The sequence below is a fragment of the Salvelinus sp. IW2-2015 genome, linkage group LG28 (assembly GCF_002910315.2).
Source record: "Salvelinus sp. IW2-2015 linkage group LG28, ASM291031v2, whole genome shotgun sequence".
In the NCBI taxonomy this organism is placed as follows: domain Eukaryota; kingdom Metazoa; phylum Chordata; class Actinopteri; order Salmoniformes; family Salmonidae; genus Salvelinus; species Salvelinus sp. IW2-2015.
The window spans coordinates 32,181,814-32,200,356 of record NC_036868.1 but is presented as its reverse complement, the minus strand read 5'-3'; the positions used below and the strand labels follow the sequence as shown (position 1 = coordinate 32,200,356).

Genomic DNA, 18,543 nt, shown 5'->3' with positions numbered 1-18,543 from the left:
AGCRCTCAGGACCTCAGACTGKGGCGAAGGTTCACCCTCCAACAGGACAACAACCCTAAGCACACAGACAATGAGTGTCTTTGGGACAAGTCTTGAGATGTCCTTGAGTGGCCCAGCCAGAGCCCGGTCGAACATCTTTGGAGAGACCTGGAAATAGCTATGCAGCAATGCTCCCCATCCAACCTGACAGAGATGGGAGAACTCCCCAAATACAGGTGTGCCAAGATTGTAGCGTCATACCCAAGAAGAGTCAAGGCTGTAATCACTGCCAAAGGTGCTTTAACAAGGTACTAAGTAAAGGGTCTGAATAATTATKTAAATGTGATATCTGTTTAAAAAAATATATAAATCAGCAAAATGTCTAAAAACCTGTTTTGCTTTGTCATTATAGGGTATAGTGTGTAGATTGACGATGGAATTWAAAAAATATATATATTTTAGAATAAGGCTATAACCTACTTTCCGAAGGCACTGTATATGTATAAAAACTATTCTTTGCTCTCTCTCTCTCATATATATACTGTATATGTACCAAAAAGATTGTTCACTCAATGAAACAATGCATAGTAATTACAATGAACATGATCAACTCAGTGTTGTGTGTGTGTGTCTGTACATGCGTGTGTGCGTCTGCCTGTGTATATATATGTGTGTGTGTGTGTGTGTGTGTGTGTGTTGTGTGTGTGTGTGTTGGTGTGTGTGTGTGTGTGTGTGTGTTGTGTGGTGTGTGTGTACCAGCGTGTGTCCGTCTGCCGGAGTATATGGTTGTGTGCGTGCATTGTGCGTGGAGTGTGTGTGTAGCCATGTAACGGCATTGGAATATTCATACACACGGTTCAGTCGTACAATTGTTGTTTTAGAGAACAAGTGAGTGACAACGCAGTGTGCCTAACCTCCATCACTGGAATGATGATGTCTCGCAGGAAAGGCTGCAGGACCACCGTGAAGTTGTTATGGGTGTCGTATCGTCCTGACTCCACTAGCTCATGCAGTCCACGCTGAAAGAGGTAACAGTTCATTTTTGTTATTGGTAATCAATGAGCAACCACCCTCTTATGGTATTTACCATAGAGTCATGTATAATATTGTGGTCTCAATGCACTGCAGAATGAGTCTTTGCCATACCTGATAATCTCTGTTCAGAACGTGGAGTTTCTGAAGTGTTACAGAGCTCTCCTTAGGCGAGATGACACAGGGACACAGAATACTGAGGGAGAGACACACGATCAGGTGTTACTGATCTAGACTTCAGAGATCCGTTGGTATATTACCCTGCGTAATGGCAAATATATGAAAGTGGTGGCTTGATGAGGAGGATTGCGGATAGGGCGCATCCTGACTCAAAGTGTGCACTTGCACCCTCCCTGTCATGGATTTTACAATGGTGAAAACTCCCTCCAGCAACTGCTCTAGTTAGTTTCTCCACTTGCAGGGAGGGACTCTTACTTGGCAAGCCAGGTAGGGCACTTGAGATAGGCATTTTTTTCTGTGTACATCTGTCTCAGGATGGGGATGTAGAGAGGCTCCACCAGGTTGACCAGGGCCCTCGGCACCTGAGAGACAGAGACAGATAGAGAGAGACAGAGAGACAGAAAAAGTGTTTGTGTTAAACAACAAGTAATTGAAAACACAGGAATGCATGTGCTTGCTGATAAGATTTGTAAATGTAAAAATGTGGAAATAACTGTGRCATGTCTACAGCTCTTACCTGTTTATGAAGGTAATCCAGAGACTCACGAATGTGGCGCACGTAGTTTTCAGTGGAGTAAAACAGCTGTGGGACAATGAAAGGTAGTGACAGTCAGAGCAATGGAACATGCACATCCGGTACCATATCACTGCAGACAGAGTTCTTAGAGGAGGTCACGATACAGAATGGTATTGTATTGTATCTGGATGTAGTGTATCTTATCATCAAGTATTGGTACTCACAGAGTTGTAGCAGTATTCACACATGTCATTGCCTCCAATGAACAAAGTGATAACTTTCCAGTCTTCTTGGAAATTAAYGCTCTGTGAAAGAGGACAGAGGGGGAGAACATGTTCACATATAAGCTTGCTTATTATATCAATCTATGTGTGGTAGGCAAACAAAAAGTAGATTGAAATATAATTCAGGATTGTCTTTTACCGAGTCATTCTTCATCCTGGCCACCAGTGCTCGCACTTGGTCTGGTATGTCCCTTAAAAACAAACACAGACAATCYAACATCACTATTCAGCAACAGTATAAAAACGACAAAACATATTCAGTAAAACATAGTCAGTCAGAGAGGCAGGTATGTCTGGATAGAAGAGTATCATATGGACTGATGATGAGACTCACTTGGCTCTTTCTCCGGCCACAGCCTGGTTGAGGAAGGCCTGAGTGGTGTCCTCTTTKCCTTTGCCCACTGAGTAGCCAGTCAGGGAGGGGTTAAACTCACGCAGGATATCTGAGCAGCAACACAAAAGACAAAAGACATATCCGTCAAACCTGACTACATTGATAAYGATGCACATAAAACAACAGCATTTTTCTTACTCTTCTGAATGTAAATGTGTGAATGTGTATTCCAGTCTTTGGGCAACATTTTGGCTACACAATTAGCCTGATAGCTAAGACAAGACGACAGCAACAAGAAGGGGACTCACTGGGAAGAGTGGTGACGGTGGTGAGGTTCTCGTCTCCACCGACACTGAGAAACACAAAGGCTGATTATAGACTATTTAGAGATGTAAACCATATAGATTAGTGTTCACCTCTACCTCCAGGTAACCCACAGCAAAGGAAGATGAACTGACATTGACACTGCACTTTGTACTGCTGTGTTATTGTAGGAGCGATAAGGACCCTTTATGATAAGGACCCACCTGTATGATAACCCCCTGTACTGCGTCCGGACATCCAGTAGGTTGATTACGCTGGATCCCGATCCGACACCGTTGCCCGCCTGCCAATCGGTCAAAGAGAGTGTTATAAATATAGCAATAGCATGAGTGTAATAATACGGGTAGCAATAAAATATGATGAGCAACAGTCCTACAACTGGGTAATGTAGATTACTTCACTAATGTACTAGCTACTATAGTACAGATAAAAGGTAAACAAGGAACAGGTGACTTACAGTCAGAGAGTCGCCCACTGCAGCTACTACTTTAATATCGCCAGGCCGGAGGGCGTGAACTGTGAACGCATAGAAGAGCAGGTGATGAGAATGAAGTAAGGCAAACTTTATCCAGGTAGCACAATCAGAAACCTGTTGACATCGCACTGTCTGTTTTCTAAAACTTTTTTTTGCCAATTTTCAATTGGGGCTGTAACAGTCTATTACAATTCAGTCGGACAGTACTTTTGAAAGTATTTCAATCTGAAGGAAGTATGGTTTGAAGAGACTGTAATGCATCGGAAAAGTGTTGTGAAATTCAGAAGATATTTTTTTATGATCTTCTGTGTAGAAAAWAACTTTATCATTAATGATGTTATTTTACCCCCAGTCTGATTTAGTGCCTGGTCTTATCCATTCTGTTCTATTGAGTCTAATGGGCAAAGTAGAGGGAAACGGAAGTCTTATCTTTCAGCGACGGGGTCATAATATGGTGTAGCTTAAACAGTTCAAAGGATAGAGCCACACTTGCAAGAAGAAAACAGAAACCGCTTTGTTAATTACAACGCATCTAGCRATCCCTAGTTTGGGAAACTGCAGTAAGTGCAGGGTTATACAAGACCAGGGCATACTGGCTCTGTTTCAACAAACAAGCTGTATATTGTACACTGTATGTTGTATAATTGTGAGGATTCCTCTCACCTGAGGTGGGTGGGGAGTTGGAAGGGCTACGGTCTTCGCAGGGCATATGAGTGCCCATGATCTGATGACAAGGCACACAGAGCACATCCAGAGTAATTACCATGTATAATGTGTATGCAGAGACCACCATGTGCAGGGGTCTAATAGTCATACAGTATCAGGCCTCATACATGACAACAATAACTCACAGGGTCGAGAAGAGGAGAGGGCTCACTGGTACGATCTGATGGAGAGTTACTCTCGGTTCTCAGGAAAGGCCGGTCCTGCAAGAGAGAGAGAGAGAGAGAGAGAGAGAGAGAGAGAGAGAGAGAGAGAGAGAAATGTAAAGAGGGTGGGGGGTGAAGGTTTGAAAACAACAACATCAATATTTCTCAGTTGTATGAATCATACTGTGTGAGACTTTTATAGGCAGCTCATAGTACAGTATGTGCACAATGTACAGTACATTCTATTAATCCCACACGATACTGTATTTACCAGACTTCAGGCAGGGGTCCAAATAGTATTTGTGTTCTTTTAACTACCTTAGCTGCACTTTATTGAGCTTGTTTGGTGTAATGGAACCAATGAATGGGCCCTAAAGTACAAACCACACTCTGGCACTCCAGGCAGTCTCAATGAAAGTATTTGAAAGAAAACTACTTGAACCCAGGTGTGGTGTGTGTTGGAGGCCACACTCTCTCACCTCACTGGGGCATAKCACAGAGATAATCATGCTATTTTCCTCCATGTTCTGCTGGCCTATGGTGGGCTGCAGCTGAAAAACAGAAAACAAGTCTCATTTGTTTGCCTTGACTAGAACTGAGAGCCGAGACAATGCCACAGTGTGTTAGCAGCATGTGTAGTATTTTGTGTGACTCACCAAGTTGGCCCACATCTGTACTGCCAGTTTGTCTGTGTGTTGTTCACCCGCTCTGGGGGCAGCGCTCTGTACATAGATTAACACSTATGCATCAGAAATGCAAGCGTACGCACACACCATAACAACTCAACTCTGCATCACACAATAGGATAGGCACATTAATGTATAMAAATTGTAGGGAGGGTTTAATGGCTTGTCACTCACAATAAAAKAGGCGGGGTCTGATGTGATGAAGGGGGCATCCTGCAGTAGGACGGTGAAGTCATCTCTGYTGCTGTACCACTGCTTCTCCACCAGGTGTCGATCAAGGGACTCCTATTGACCACCATGAATAATAGTTTGTAAAAATAACTATATATAATACACATTTTTAACTGAAATATTGGTCCACTAAATCCCCAGCAAGGAGAGATGAGTGTGCCACTTTTATTTGAACTTGTAAAGTACCCTGTACTACAGCCCCTTCCGTCCATATCTCCTATAGCCATTTTTCCCACTATACAAATAAGATAAAAAGAGATTAGATTGCATGTTATTGTCTGTTTTCTTCCCCAAAAATATTTTGCATCATAAAAAACCCTTACGGGACATAAAATACGGTAAACAACATACAGTAGGTCTGTATTACAGTAGGTCTGTATGTTCTGTATGTTGTTTACCGTATTTTATGTCCCGTAATGGTTTTTTATGATGCAAAATATYTTTGGGGGTGAAAACAGACAATAACATGCAATCTAATCTCTTTTTATCTTATTTGTATAGTGGATCAAATGTAAACAGCACATAGATGTTGGGGATATAGTGTAGATGACGTAGATGTAAGACATTGAACCTGGAGGACTTGCGTGAGGATGGCCTTCAGTAGTCTGAGCTCCCCTTCATGTTTTTCCTCCATACATTGACACATCCTGTCAATAGACATACAAGCAATCAAATGCCTACCAGAAACTATAGATTGAAATCACTGAAGAGTTTCAAACTCAGGGAATGAGTGCACCGACTGATTGAGGAGTTGTGCAATTGGTTGAGAAAGTCACCTGTTCTGATAACGAAATCCAGTATCATACTCTCCATACCACAGTGCAACATTGACAATGGTCCGCTTCAACTGCAAACACATTAAGAGCAATCTTAACGGTCATCTAAATGAATGTACTGTAGCATTGCTGAGTGTCACACGAGTCACCAAAACCCACCTGTGACTGCAGCACCTGCAGCGCAAGATCCACCTGATGGACAGCTGCTTTGATTGTCTCGCTGACCTGCATACACACAAACACTCACTCAAAGGAACGCAGCTATRAACACTGTAAAGTCATGAAATGAAGACGTGGACTGAAATCCAGACATGTGAGGTGGCTACTGACCTGGTCCTGACATACACAGAGCTCATCCACCTGAACAAATAGCATGACCAGCTTCCAGTCTGTGTCTAGCTCAACGGCCTATCAGAGAGAAGAACAGACAAAGTCAGAGACGACAACCGGGGAAGCTGTTCTGATTCAATAGGACAATGTGTTGGGTGATGTAGAAGGAGAGTCGCTAGAATACCTGGTTACTCCTGAGGGAGAGGGTTAGTTCCTTTGCCTGCTCGACAAGAGCCCTGCAAATGAACAAAACATGGTCTGAAATACTACTTTTCTCACTCTTTCTTTCACACTCTGTCTCGGTCTCTACTCTCACAGGGAGCAAATGTAGTTGTGGTTTACCTGTGCTGTGAGGATTCAGAATAGAGGTTTGTCTGACCAAGGAGAGTACTGGTCATTGCAGGGTTAAACATGGTCAGCAACTCTAGCGGGGCAGAGAGACAGGGGGGAGGAAGTTGCTTGATTATAAGTGAAATCAACATTGTCATATGCACACGACTTGGCACTTTATGGCGTGAAAACAACATTATAGGAAATGGCCCTGTAGGCTCTATGTATTAAGTACTGTATGTACTGTCTATATAGATATACTGTAGATACACGTGGGCAAATCGGTTTGACCAGACACGTAGGACTSTCTTGGTACTGACATACAGTAAGTGCCACGTGAGTTGAGAGTACAGTGTGTCTATCACTTCATCTTTATTTATGTTCTTTTSTATTGTCTTTATTGCTTCCTTGTGAAATGCTTTCTTGTGAAATTGTTGGYGGCAAAGACTGGTGGTTCTATCGTTAGTATTGTCAGGGTTGGTACTGATACCGGACCGATGAAGATGTCGCACGGTAGTGTGAGGTTAATGAATTGATACTAAAATGATCTATAATAACCTATTAGATGGGAAACTGTTCATTCTTCTATTTGTGTATCGTCTAAAAAAAACGACAATTATTTTTATGTAATGACACGTGAAACCACGTGAAAGTTGTAAGTTTATGTAATGACACGTGAAAGTTGTAAGTCGCTCTGGATAAGAGCGTCTGCTAAATGACTTAAATGTAAATGTAAACCTTTCAACAGTTACAGTAATTTATATAAGAGCAGGCCTAACACTCCCACTGTCTCAAGTGCATAATTTCTTCCAAATGTATTCAGTTTTTCAATGCTTTTATCCTTTCCCGCACAAGCCTATCATTGAAAATTGTTCAGAAGACAAATAAATTGTTTAAAAGGTAAAAGCCTAAATTCTGTCTGGTTCTAGATTATCTTGATGAAGTGAGATGAAAATTCTGCGTAAGTATACACGAGGGTCAGATTGCAATGGGAGGACATTTGTCATGGAAGAGGAAGATCTGTCAGCAGGCCAAAATGTCTTATCAACCAATAAGTGTGTTTTATTGAGATATTATTTGATGCAGACTGTAACTTGGTGCTGAAGGTCACATGAAATTAGAATTTTGTATTTGTGTGTACTTGTGTCTGTCTATGTTAATAGCCTGGGTTTGCATACATATTTKCGCAATAATATTAGACTGTGGAGCAAGACCTTTTCTTCTGTTTCAAAGAACTGGTTTGATACATTGAGTAACCCCCAAACCCTCATGAATAGCAGGGGCTTACCATGAAGTCTCGATAACACTCTGGACAGCTCGCTGCTGCAGAGAGTGAGAGAAACAGAAGGTTGAAAGGCTGCGTTCACATTGACACTAGGGATGATTCAATATTGACACCTGGTGGTGTCCCCTTATCCAGTGGTTGTTCCACTGGATATCATAAGGTGAATGCACCAATTTGTAAGTCGCTCTGGATAAGAGCGTCTGCTAAATGACTTAAATGTAAATGTAAATCTATCAAGGTTAGATACATTTGATGTGCTGCTTACCTGTGTGTGTGGGGAAGTCCAATGGCAGAGAGCACAGCCACATCTGAGGGTCTGACACTGTGAGCTGGAGAGAAAATAGTGAAATTAGGAGCCGACCTGAGGCTGCACTGGTTGATCGTTCAGAACAGCCAACTCAACTCAAAAAGGACTAAAGAGACTGAAGATATGCACTGAGTATACCAAACATTGGGAACACCATACTAATATTGGAGCTGTGCCCTTGGAACAGCCTCAATACGTCGGGGCATGGACTCCAGATGTTGTCGAAAGCGTTCCACAGGGATGMTGGCCCATGTTGACTCCAATGCTTCCCACAGTTGTGTCAAGTTGGCTGGATGTCCTTTGGGTGGTGGACCATTCTTGATACACACATGAAACTGTTGAGTGTGGAAAAACTCAGCAGCGTTGCAGTTCTTGACACAAACCGGAGCGCCTGGCACCTACTACCATACCCCATTAAAAGGCACTTCCATTTTTTGTCTTGCCCATTCACTCTCTGAATTGCACACACACACACAATCCATGTCTCAATTGTCTCAAGGCTTAAAAATCCTTATTTAACCGGTCCCCTCCTCTTTATCTACACTGATTGAAGTGGATTTAACAAGTGATGTCAATAAGGGATCATAACTTTCACCTGCATTCACCTGGTCAGTCTATGTCATGGAAAGAGCATGTGTTCTTAATGTTTTGTACACTGAGTGTATCTCTATATTCTAGGTGGCCAGACATATCATTGAACGAACTCAAAGACATCAAGCAGAGTACAAGGCCAGATCATACTGTTCTTAACCCAGTTAAGATGTACTTTCCCTCCTCGGCTGTCAAGCCATTGATAACAACTACTGTATATCGCTAATGACTGATTAGTGAACAGACTCACCTGAGGAGGGAAGGGTCTTGGAGAGAGAGATCTGAGTGCAAGGCAGTGCAGAGGCTGGGAATAACAAAAGCGACATTACAGGTCACATACTATGGAGATTAATACWGTATATTTTTATACAATCAATGTTGCTTACTGCTATATGGATGTGGAAAGCATACATGAAGTATGCATACATTAAATAACATCTTAGGTTTTCTCAAATACTTTCTCAGAGCAAATTTGCTCAATGAATTTAGCGTTATCATCTTAGAAGAGAGGCGACAAGAACACATTCAACAAGAATGCTGTCATGTCCCCTACAGTATCAATAAGAGAGTTCATTGTCCCATATGATTTATACTGTTTTTGTCTCACTCCTGAAAGCCTGACAAGGTCCCCAAGGTGTTACTTTAACTATGCAGAAATACATTAAAATGGTACAACCAAAGCGGGCAACAGTACATCAATTATACTGAAATATAAGAGACCTCAGGCATGCCAATAATCACCACAGGAATACAACTTGACTCTACTTGCGATATTTCCCCAATACCATTCCTGCAAACCGAAGACACAAGGCCACTGGTATTCTTCAATTCACCCAGTTTGTAAACTTTTATGTTTAAAACAATCRGAGAGTTTGAGTATAGAAGTGCATAGAAACCTGGTGCTGTGGAGAACCCCAGCAGAGCTATAAMCAGTAATGGAAGCATCCTTTGTTTGTCAAAGTTTGTCCTCATAGGCCACCTGTTGTCTTCTGTCTGTCTTGTCTGTCTGACTATCTGTCTGTTTGTCTAACAGCTCAGTTGTCTGGGCTTACTGTCCTTTACCGTCCTGCTTCCTCAACCTCGCGGTTTGATGTGATTCAACGGTACACCTATCCAGGATATATAATACACATCATGCATATGCATATTATGCATAGTAGGGGGGGTTGGGCTCTCGTTCAAGGGCATGGCTGGGACATTGTGACATCACTATGGTGAAAATCCCCATGGAAGAAAGAATGGAAGAAAGTGAAAGCAAAGACAAGAGCGAGAGAGAGAGGGGGCAGCCCCAGCTGWGCCCAGTTCAAGCYATTGTCACGACTTCCGCCGAAGTCGGTCCATCTCCTTGTTCGGGCGGCGTTCGGCGGTCGACGTCACCGGCTTTCTAGCCACCTCCGATCCACTTTTAATTTTCCATTTGTTCTGTCTTTGTCTTACACACCTGGCTTCACTCAACCAATTACTTGTTTATTATTTAACCCTCTGTTCCCCATGTTGTGTTTGTGAGTGATTGTTTATTGTAATTTGGTCCGTCTTTGTGGGCTCGTGATGTTACTTCGTAAATTTGTCTTTTTGAGTAAAATACGTTGATTACTTATATCTGCTGTCCTGTGCCTGACTCTCTACACCAGTTACACATAGGACCATTACAGCTATTCTCTGTGCTGGCACCCCTGAAGCTAGGACAGCATAGTCCCTGCTCATTTTACGAAAACCTCTGATCCTTGATGAAAACCTGCTCCAGAGCGCTCAGGACCTCAGACTGGGGAGAAGGTTCACCTTCCAACAGGACAACGACCCTAAGCACACAGCCAAGACAACGCAGTAGTGGCTTCGGGACAAGTCTCTGAATGTCCTTGAGTGGCCCAGCCAGAGCCCAGACTTGAACCCGATCTAACATCTCTGGAGAGACCTGAAAATAGCTGTGCAGTGACGCTCCCCATCCAACCTGACAGAATGGGAGAAACTTCCCAAATATAGGTGTGCCAAGCTTGTAGCGTCATACCCAAGAAGACTCGAGGCTGTAATCGCTGCCAAAGGTGCTTCAACAAAGTACTGAGTAAAGGATCTGAATACTTATGTAAATTATATTTCCGTAAAAAATAAATTGTTTTTGCTTTGTCATTATGGGGTATTGCCTGTAGATTGATGAGGGGGAAAAACTATTCAATCCATTTTAGAATAAGGCTGTAAGGTAACAAAATGTGGAAAAAGTCAAGGGGTCTGAAATATATAGAAATAAAATAATAAATTGCTTGTGATAATATTTCTATATTTCTTAAATGCATTATCTTACTTTATAGATTTCAAATAAAGTGTTATCGGTCACATACACATGGTTAGCAGATGTTAATGCGAGTGTGGCGAAATGCTTGTGTTTCTAGTTCCGACAGTGCAGTAATGTTTAAGTAATCTAACAATTCCACAACAACTACCTAATACACACAAATCTTAAGGTATGGAATAAGAATATGTACGCATAAATATATGGATGAGCGATGGCCGAGCGGTATAGGCAAGATGCAATTGATGGCATAAGATACAGTGTATACATATGAGATGAGTAATGTGAGATATGTAAACATTGTTAAAGTGCCAATATTTAAAGTGACTAGTGATCCAGTTATTAAASTGSCCAATGATTTGAGTCTGTATGTATGCAGCAGCCTCTCTGAGTTAATGATTGCTGTTTAAATTTAACAGTCTGATGGCCTTGAGATAGAAGCTGTTTTTCAGTCTCTCGGTCGCAGATGATCTYTTTGGCCTTCCTGTGACATCGGGTGCTGTAGGTGTCCTGGAGGGCAGGTAGTTTGCCYCCRGTGATGYGTTGTKCAGACTGCACCACCCTCTGGAGAGCCTTGCGATTGAGGGCGGTGCAGTTGTCGTACCAGGCGGTGAKACAGCCCGACAGGACGCTCTCAATTGTGCATCTGTAAAAGTTTGTCAGGTTTTTAGGTGACAAGCCAAATTTCTTCAGCCYCCTGAGGTTGAAGAGGCATTGTTGCGCCTTCTTCACCACACTGTCTGTGTATTGTTATGCATGTATTGTTATATATTACTTCACTGTTGGAGCTAGCATCATAAGCATTTCACAAGACCAGCAATAACATCTGCTAAATACTGTATGTTTAGGCAACCAATAACATTTTACTTTATTTGAGATTGGTGAGAAAAATAATATATTTAATCCTTTTTGAATTTAGGCTGTAACACAACAAAATGTGGAATAAGTCAATGGGTATGAATACTTTCTGAAGGCACTGTAAATAGGCATTTGGCAATTGGTAGGSTAAATTCATTGTACTTCTCTTTAACTGCCGTTTCCCAAAAGTAGGACTCTTCCCACACACCAACAACATTTTCTCAGCTTCAGAAGCGTCTGCATTCAACACATGTTTTGTGGTTGTCCTTAGATAGATTCTCCAGACTTGCAAAGAGAGAATTGTTGATTTGTAGAAATCTAGATTCTCAATAGCATTTTATTTGGAAATATGCACCAACAATTATTTTACAGATAGAAATATGAAAAAAGTATGTATCCACAACCTGCTCTACTTGTTCAACCTAAATATGTAGGCTTGCATATACAGTACAGCAAAAAACATTTGCGGTATATGCAAATATGCACATATTTAATGAGACATTGCCTAATTAGCATGTTTTTATAAAACATTTWWAAAAARWTGTAATACAAAAAAAGTATTATATTGGTGTTTTTATTTAACTGATAAAAGTTCCTTGTGATGTGATTAAGAGGAAAAAAATACCCTATTGGAGTGTGACACATAGCCTTAATAAATTATGAATAAACTATTTTCTAATCCCTTATAAATGCTTTATTACAAGGTGTTATTATAAACTTTTACCTTATTATCTGTTCTGCCTCTGGCAATGGTTGTATACCATAGATGCAAATCACAATCCTTTAGTAGGCTATACGTTGTGTAACACTCTAAAATGCAATCTCGTGGGGAAATGTCCTTAAAATGGCTAAGCCTCCTTGGTGATAGATTGACAGTGACATAACAGAGATATTAAAAAAAAAACGTATATCCTTGACCTTAAAGACTTCCTGCTACAAGGACAGGCAGCTAATGACTCCCTGTTACAAAACATACTTTATTTCAAACAGTATGAAAATAAATGAGTAAATAAGAATTTTAATTAGTATGAATAAGTATTAATTATGGGTATAGGCATRGGGCAGTTGGTTGATGAAATAGCTATCATGCAATAGCAATTACAAGAGCAGTTGTCTTTCATGGTTTCATCATAAATGAGTAATATGAATGGGTAACCATTTGATGTTGATATGGATGTACACACATTTGATTTCTTTATAGATTGTCCTCAGGGCCAATCTCTTGGTCAGCAACATAGGCACGTGTTTCATAACAATGTGAAGTTAAATTGATTGATCATCACTTATGATTATCAGTCTCTGTTCYTTATCTATCTGTAACGATTACAGAGGAAAGGGACTGCCAGATGGAAAGGCGAGGGAGAAATATAGTTGATTACACRATGTACACTACATTACCAAAAGTATATGGATACCTGYTCGACGAACAWCTTATTCCAAAATCATGGGCATTTTTATGGAGTTGGTCCCCCCTTTCCTGCAATAACAACCTCCCCTCTTCTAGGAAGGCTTTCCGCTAGATGTTCGAACATTGCTGCGGGGACTTGGTTCAATTCAGCCACAAGAGCATTAGTGAGGTCGGGCACTGATGTTGGGCGATTAGGCCTGGCTCGCAGTCGGTGTTCCAATTCATCCCAAAGGTGTTYGATGCCAGTCAAGTTCTTCCACACCGATCCCAACAAACMATTTTTGTATGTACCTTTGCTTTGTGCAAGGGGGCWTTATCACACTGAAACAGCAAAGGGCCTTCCTCAAACTGTTGCCACAAAGTTGRAAACACAGAATCGTCTAGAATGTCATTGTATGCTGTAGCGTTAAGATTTCCCTTAACTGGAACTAAGGGGCCTAGCCTGAACAATGAAAAACAGTCCCAGAACTTTATTCCTCCTCCAACAAACTTTACAKTTGGCAYTATGCACTWACAGTTGACCGGGTCAGCTCTAGCAGGGCATAAATTTGACGAACTGACTTGTTATAAAGGTGGCATCCTATGACAGTGAAACATTGAAAGTCACTGTGCTCTTCAGTAAGGCCATTCTAATGCCAATGTTTGTCTATGGAGATTGCATGGCGGTGTGCTCGATTTTATACACCTGTCAGCAACGGGTGTGGCTGAAATAGCCGAATCCACTAATTTGAAGGGGTGTCCATATACTTTTGTACTTATAGTGTTTATTTAAATTTTTATCGAACCTTTATTTAACTTGGCAAGTCAGTTAAGAAAAAAATATTATTTACAATGCTGGCCTACCTGGGCCAAACCCTCCCCTAACGACGATGGGCCAATTGTGCGCTGCCCTATGGGGCTCCCAATCACGGCCTGTTGTGATACAGCCCGGGATCGAACCCGGGTCTGTAGTGACGCCTCTAGCACTGCGATGCAGTGCCTTAGACCGCTGTGCCTCTGTTATGTTTGTTTGATCAAAAAGGATTAACAGATTACTGACCTGAAATTGCTTGACTATACTGTACAATCATCCACTGCAACAMCTGAGTTCCAGTCAATTATGTTTCTTGATTTGCCGTACTGTAAATGCAATGTACATCTGAAATCATGTTTATGCTAATAGACTTTATGATAATGGTTCGGAGTTGAAGTTAKAGGACAGTGGATTTAACGTTTAGATCTAAATGAATAAGACGACACGGACGGACGGACGGACGGGGGGGGGACGACGACGACTGATACTAGATCAGCACTCCTAATCTGATACAATAATCACATGCTCACTTCAATTGTGATGACTGCAGAGATTGGTCTTTACACAAGACTCTGTTATCTGTCTCCCAAGGACACTCTCAAGCATGCCAATGCTCCATCTATCTTCAGGAGTGCTGCTTATCTTAAGTCTACAGCTGAACAGTTTGTGCAGCTCAAGATGCCAGGTAAATCTTTTTGTAACCTCGTGCCCAAAGATTTYCTGTACTTGGGTTAACAAATGCCACGTTTGACTTGTTGCTCCACCAGACTTTCCTTGGGCGGAAGTGTCTGGGAATGAGATTAACATTTTTGTGATATTCTTTGTGATCTTCCTGCTGTGTTCTTTCATGTGASTGCATGTCCAGTTATTGCACTGCATTGTTCCAGCACAGGAAGTATTTTGATGCAAACTTTTCTACCTGACTATCAGAAGGCTATGTTCATTATTAGACAGCCTACCTGGATTTTGATCCAGGAGTTTCTCATATCAGCTGCCTGAAATCCACCACACCACAATGTACAATGAAGCCTGAGCTGAGCTTCATAATTTCAGTCTGCTTCCTAAAAAATAATAATTTCTGGTTTCTGGTTTCATTGCATCAGTGTAATTTCAAACACTTTGGCCTTTACTCAATTTGGTCTCTGCTGCCTCCTTGGGGTCTGTCTAACAACTCCCCTACCCAGTAGGGGCGGGACCACCTGTACCGGATGTTGATACAGTCTGCGGAACAGCTGTGAGAGAACAACAAAGCTGACGCCACATCTAGCTACAGAATCGACGAGAAGGACGAAAAGAAGGTGAAAAAAAAAAAAAAAAAAAACTGGATTCGAGGTTGATAAAGACTATAGAAGTGGTCAAGAAAACAGGTTATTAACATTCGTGTCGACAGAACTCTGAAAATTACAGATTCAAGGTAAGAGAAAGTTGGGCACGCGATGTTTCGTCGACATTGGCTTTGTGTACTGACGTTATATGAGCTATTTTAGCTAGCTATCATCATTATCAAACCCTAAAAAAAAAAAAAAAAAAACTGGATTCGAGGTTGATAAAGACTATAGAAGTGGTCAAGAAAACAGGTTATTAACATTCGTGTCGACAGAACTCTGAAAATTACAGATTCAAGGTAAGAGAAAGTTGGGCACGCGATGTTTCGTCGACATTGGCTTTGTGTACTGACGTTATATGAGCTATTTTAGCTAGCTATCATCATTATCAAACCCTATTTGATTGTACTAGCTAGCTGTGAAATGCTATGCTGTCCATGTGTTTTATAAGAGACAACGATTGATAAACTTCTAGTTTTGTTGTAAATCTGAATGAGGTCATGGTATTGTTGACACAACTTGAATGAATCGCTTCACACATCGATCAAGACTGATTGATTGGCRTTTGGCTCCCAAAAAGCTACTATTTCGAAAAGCTACTGTCTTATGACAGCTGTTTACATTTAATATGTGCGCAGGTCTTGTTTAACTTCTCGATTACATGTTGTTCAATCAAACGTCGATTTAGTATGGAATGTTTTCCAATCCAGTGGAAATGGCAAATGGGATGGAAATGGCAACCGCCGCATCTCTCTGACGCAGTCACAATTCAACTGCCCTTGTTTCTATGCAGAAGGTAGATGTAGCAGCATCGTTACTCACCTCCAATGATTTGTCTACGTCAGCCAATGAAGACAACCGTTCACTATGAAACCRAATAGAAGATACACTTGTTAATTCTAGGCATCTTTGCTATGATGTGTTCACCTAAACTAGTTGGTATCCATATTGATCTCAATAGGCTCGCACTATAACACAAACTCACTAACTGGGCAGTATGTGGTCTCAGACCCAGTATGTGTCTTTGTGAGTAGTCTTATGTGCATCTGCTTCACTCTGAGCCTCCCCGCTCTCCTTTGTTTCAGCTGCTGTCTGTGAATGAGTTAGTGTCTTACATGACTTACTTGCCCTTCCTAAAGGTCGGTCTCTGCACAACAGCACTATGGGCCGGATCTTCCTGGACCACATCGGYGGGACCCGCCTCTTCTCCTGCGCCAACTGTGACACCATCCTGACCAACCGCTCTGAGCTCATCTCCACGCGCTTCACTGGCGCCACGGGCCGGGCCTTCCTCTTCAACAAGGTGAGCCTGGTGAGGGTTGACTACTCTTAAAGGCCCAGTGCAGYCAAAAACGTGATTGTCCTGTGTTTTATATATATTTCTCACACTATGAGGTTGGAATAATACTGTGACATTTTGAAAATTACGATGAACCCTTTTAGTGTAAGAGCTGTTTGAAAAGATCACCTGAAATGTATGCCTGTTGATTGGATGGAGTTTTGGCCTGCCTGGTGACATCACCAGGCGGTAAATGAGTTAAAAGACCAATAAGTTGGTTCCAAACCTCTCAGCCAATAGCTAGTTTTAAATGTTCCCTTCCCCACTCTGGCATTCCTAGCTAAATTCTTGCTTGAAAAATTGCTCTTTGCTAAGAAGCTATTTTTGTTTCTTATTACCATTTTTTTTTAACAGTCACAGTAAGGTACTTGTTACCCAGAAATKATTTGAGATAAAAATGGCTGCATTGGACCTTTTTTAATAGGCTGTAGTTAAGAGTCCTGSGAATAACACCATGTCCTTACAGAAAACACATGACACCATGTCATTATTCTCTAGCCTCGTCCCATACTGTATGTGCTGTTCTAAACTCATTGTTGGGGCATACTTCTATGGGACAYGCTGCTAGTCCCTCTTGCAGGTTCAGATACTTTGTTGAATAAATATATGTTTGTCACCCACAGGTGGTGAACCTGCAGTACAGCGAGGTGCAGGACCGCGTGATGCTGACTGGYAGACACATGGTGCGAGACGTCAGCTGCAAGAACTGCAACAGCAAGCTGGGCTGGATCTACGAGTTTGCCACAGAAGACAGTCAGCGCTACAAGGAAGGCCGCGTCATCCTTGAAAGGGCACTAGTAAGGGAGAGCGAGGGCTTCGAGGAGCATGTGCCCTCTGATAACTCCTGAGTCCCCCGTCCCTCCTTTCTGCCTTGTGCACCCGACGTCTGTCCCAATCTCCAGTGTCCCCTACACTCCTCTCCTTATAGGCAACTACCTGTGTATCAGCTTCCCACCAGCAAGAATTGTGTAGAGCTAGACAAGCCTGTAATTATGTCCGCCCCTCACACACAACATTTGAGAATGCACTCGCTCACAGGCTATAGTGCTCGCGTATAATGTACATGCATTAGATTCTGCACGATACACGTGTAGACATTGGACTACAGCTGCCTGAAGAGTAGGGGTTGTGGTGGGGGGAGTAACTTAATGACCCAAAGTGGAGCGCAAGGACAGATGCTAATGCCTTTGTCAGTGTTACAGCTGTGTATGATAAAACAACCGCTGTTGCGTGAGAGMGTGGGCTTGGGGGGGGGTGTTGGTCAAAAATTGGACTAGGGGATGAGTGATGCTTGTCATCAAGTATGCTTGTGTTTAGGATGAAATATTATTTAAGTTTTAGTGAGAATGGGTGTGAAAATTGATTTGAGGAAATCATCTTTCTGAATATTGTCATTAAATCCAGTTTTCATTTGCTTTTATTAACAAATATTAGTTACATTTGATAGTACTGATTTTAGTTTGGACTGTTTGAGCATTTTAAAACTGATGTCAACCCTCACTTTGATCCCGATGTCAACTGCATGTGTGTACCAAAGCCTCTTCATGTCTGCCGATGGAACGGCAGCACGCCTAGACTATAGAACCTGTGATCAACCTCAAATGCTGACAATTCTGTAACAATTATCAAAAGACAACTTGACCATTGTGTGACCAAAAAAAAAACATGAACCGGCATTGTTGACAATATTGTGGTTTTAAGTTCTGTATTAGGATTGGTMAGTGCTGTGTTTTCTTTTTGGGTTGCGTAGTCTTGCGATGCCATCCTTCCAATCCCCGTTCATCACTCAGCTATTGGGAAAAAATGAAATCGTGAGAAAGCCTGGAAAACTAAGTAGGGGTTGAGTTAAAGCTACTGTTTTTTTTTCTTTGTCAGGCCTCCGGTTGATGGATTATAATAAAGAAATTGATCATATGAAATCAACTTTACCTCTATTGCATCACTTCTCTGATCAATATGGGGGAAGGGTATTTATTGGGCAGGACTACACAATCCTCATAAACAAG

At 41.8% G+C, this 18,543-nt stretch overlaps 2 protein-coding genes across 3 annotated transcripts in view; one reads left to right on the top strand and one right to left on the bottom strand.

Annotated features, from left to right (window-relative positions):
• The window catches only part of plb1 (phospholipase B1), a 32,766-nt gene extending 23,142 nt beyond the window's left edge, over positions 1 to 9,624 (bottom strand). The window contains exons 1-25 of the mRNA XM_023973976.3: positions 9,427 to 9,624; positions 8,781 to 8,834; positions 7,898 to 7,961; positions 7,636 to 7,670; positions 6,360 to 6,441; positions 6,202 to 6,253; positions 6,018 to 6,095; positions 5,847 to 5,912; positions 5,688 to 5,758; positions 5,483 to 5,558; positions 4,855 to 4,965; positions 4,651 to 4,716; positions 4,474 to 4,545; positions 3,977 to 4,051; positions 3,789 to 3,849; positions 3,108 to 3,166; positions 2,854 to 2,933; positions 2,635 to 2,678; positions 2,327 to 2,435; positions 2,132 to 2,183; positions 1,933 to 2,013; positions 1,709 to 1,774; positions 1,447 to 1,553; positions 1,126 to 1,207; positions 894 to 998 (exon numbers count right to left, since the gene is read on the bottom strand). Coding sequence (XP_023829744.1) covers positions 894 to 998; positions 1,126 to 1,207; positions 1,447 to 1,553; positions 1,709 to 1,774; positions 1,933 to 2,013; positions 2,132 to 2,183; positions 2,327 to 2,435; positions 2,635 to 2,678; positions 2,854 to 2,933; positions 3,108 to 3,166; positions 3,789 to 3,849; positions 3,977 to 4,051; positions 4,474 to 4,545; positions 4,651 to 4,716; positions 4,855 to 4,965; positions 5,483 to 5,558; positions 5,688 to 5,758; positions 5,847 to 5,912; positions 6,018 to 6,095; positions 6,202 to 6,253; positions 6,360 to 6,441; positions 7,636 to 7,670; positions 7,898 to 7,961; positions 8,781 to 8,834; positions 9,427 to 9,502 — 1,824 coding nt within the window. The 5' untranslated portion in view covers positions 9,503 to 9,624. The remainder of the gene's footprint in view (positions 1 to 893; positions 999 to 1,125; positions 1,208 to 1,446; positions 1,554 to 1,708; positions 1,775 to 1,932; positions 2,014 to 2,131; positions 2,184 to 2,326; positions 2,436 to 2,634; positions 2,679 to 2,853; positions 2,934 to 3,107; positions 3,167 to 3,788; positions 3,850 to 3,976; positions 4,052 to 4,473; positions 4,546 to 4,650; positions 4,717 to 4,854; positions 4,966 to 5,482; positions 5,559 to 5,687; positions 5,759 to 5,846; positions 5,913 to 6,017; positions 6,096 to 6,201; positions 6,254 to 6,359; positions 6,442 to 7,635; positions 7,671 to 7,897; positions 7,962 to 8,780; positions 8,835 to 9,426) is intronic.
• Positions 9,625 to 15,391: 5,767 nt separating this feature from the next.
• LOC111954317 (protein yippee-like 5) lies at positions 15,392 to 18,460 on the top strand. Of its 2 annotated transcripts, none has more exons than XM_023973946.2 (3): positions 15,392 to 15,497; positions 16,338 to 16,501; positions 17,161 to 18,460. In XM_023973946.2, the coding sequence occupies exons 2-3, from the start codon at positions 16,361 to 16,363 to the stop codon at positions 17,383 to 17,385; spliced, it is 366 nt and encodes a 121-aa protein (XP_023829714.1). In that variant the 5' UTR covers positions 15,392 to 15,497; positions 16,338 to 16,360; the 3' UTR covers positions 17,386 to 18,460. The 2 variants fall into 2 exon arrangements, with proteins under 2 accessions (XP_023829714.1, XP_070292018.1); XM_070435917.1 differs by having other exon boundaries at positions 16,284 to 16,501.
• The last annotated feature ends 83 nt before the right edge of the window (positions 18,461 to 18,543 follow it).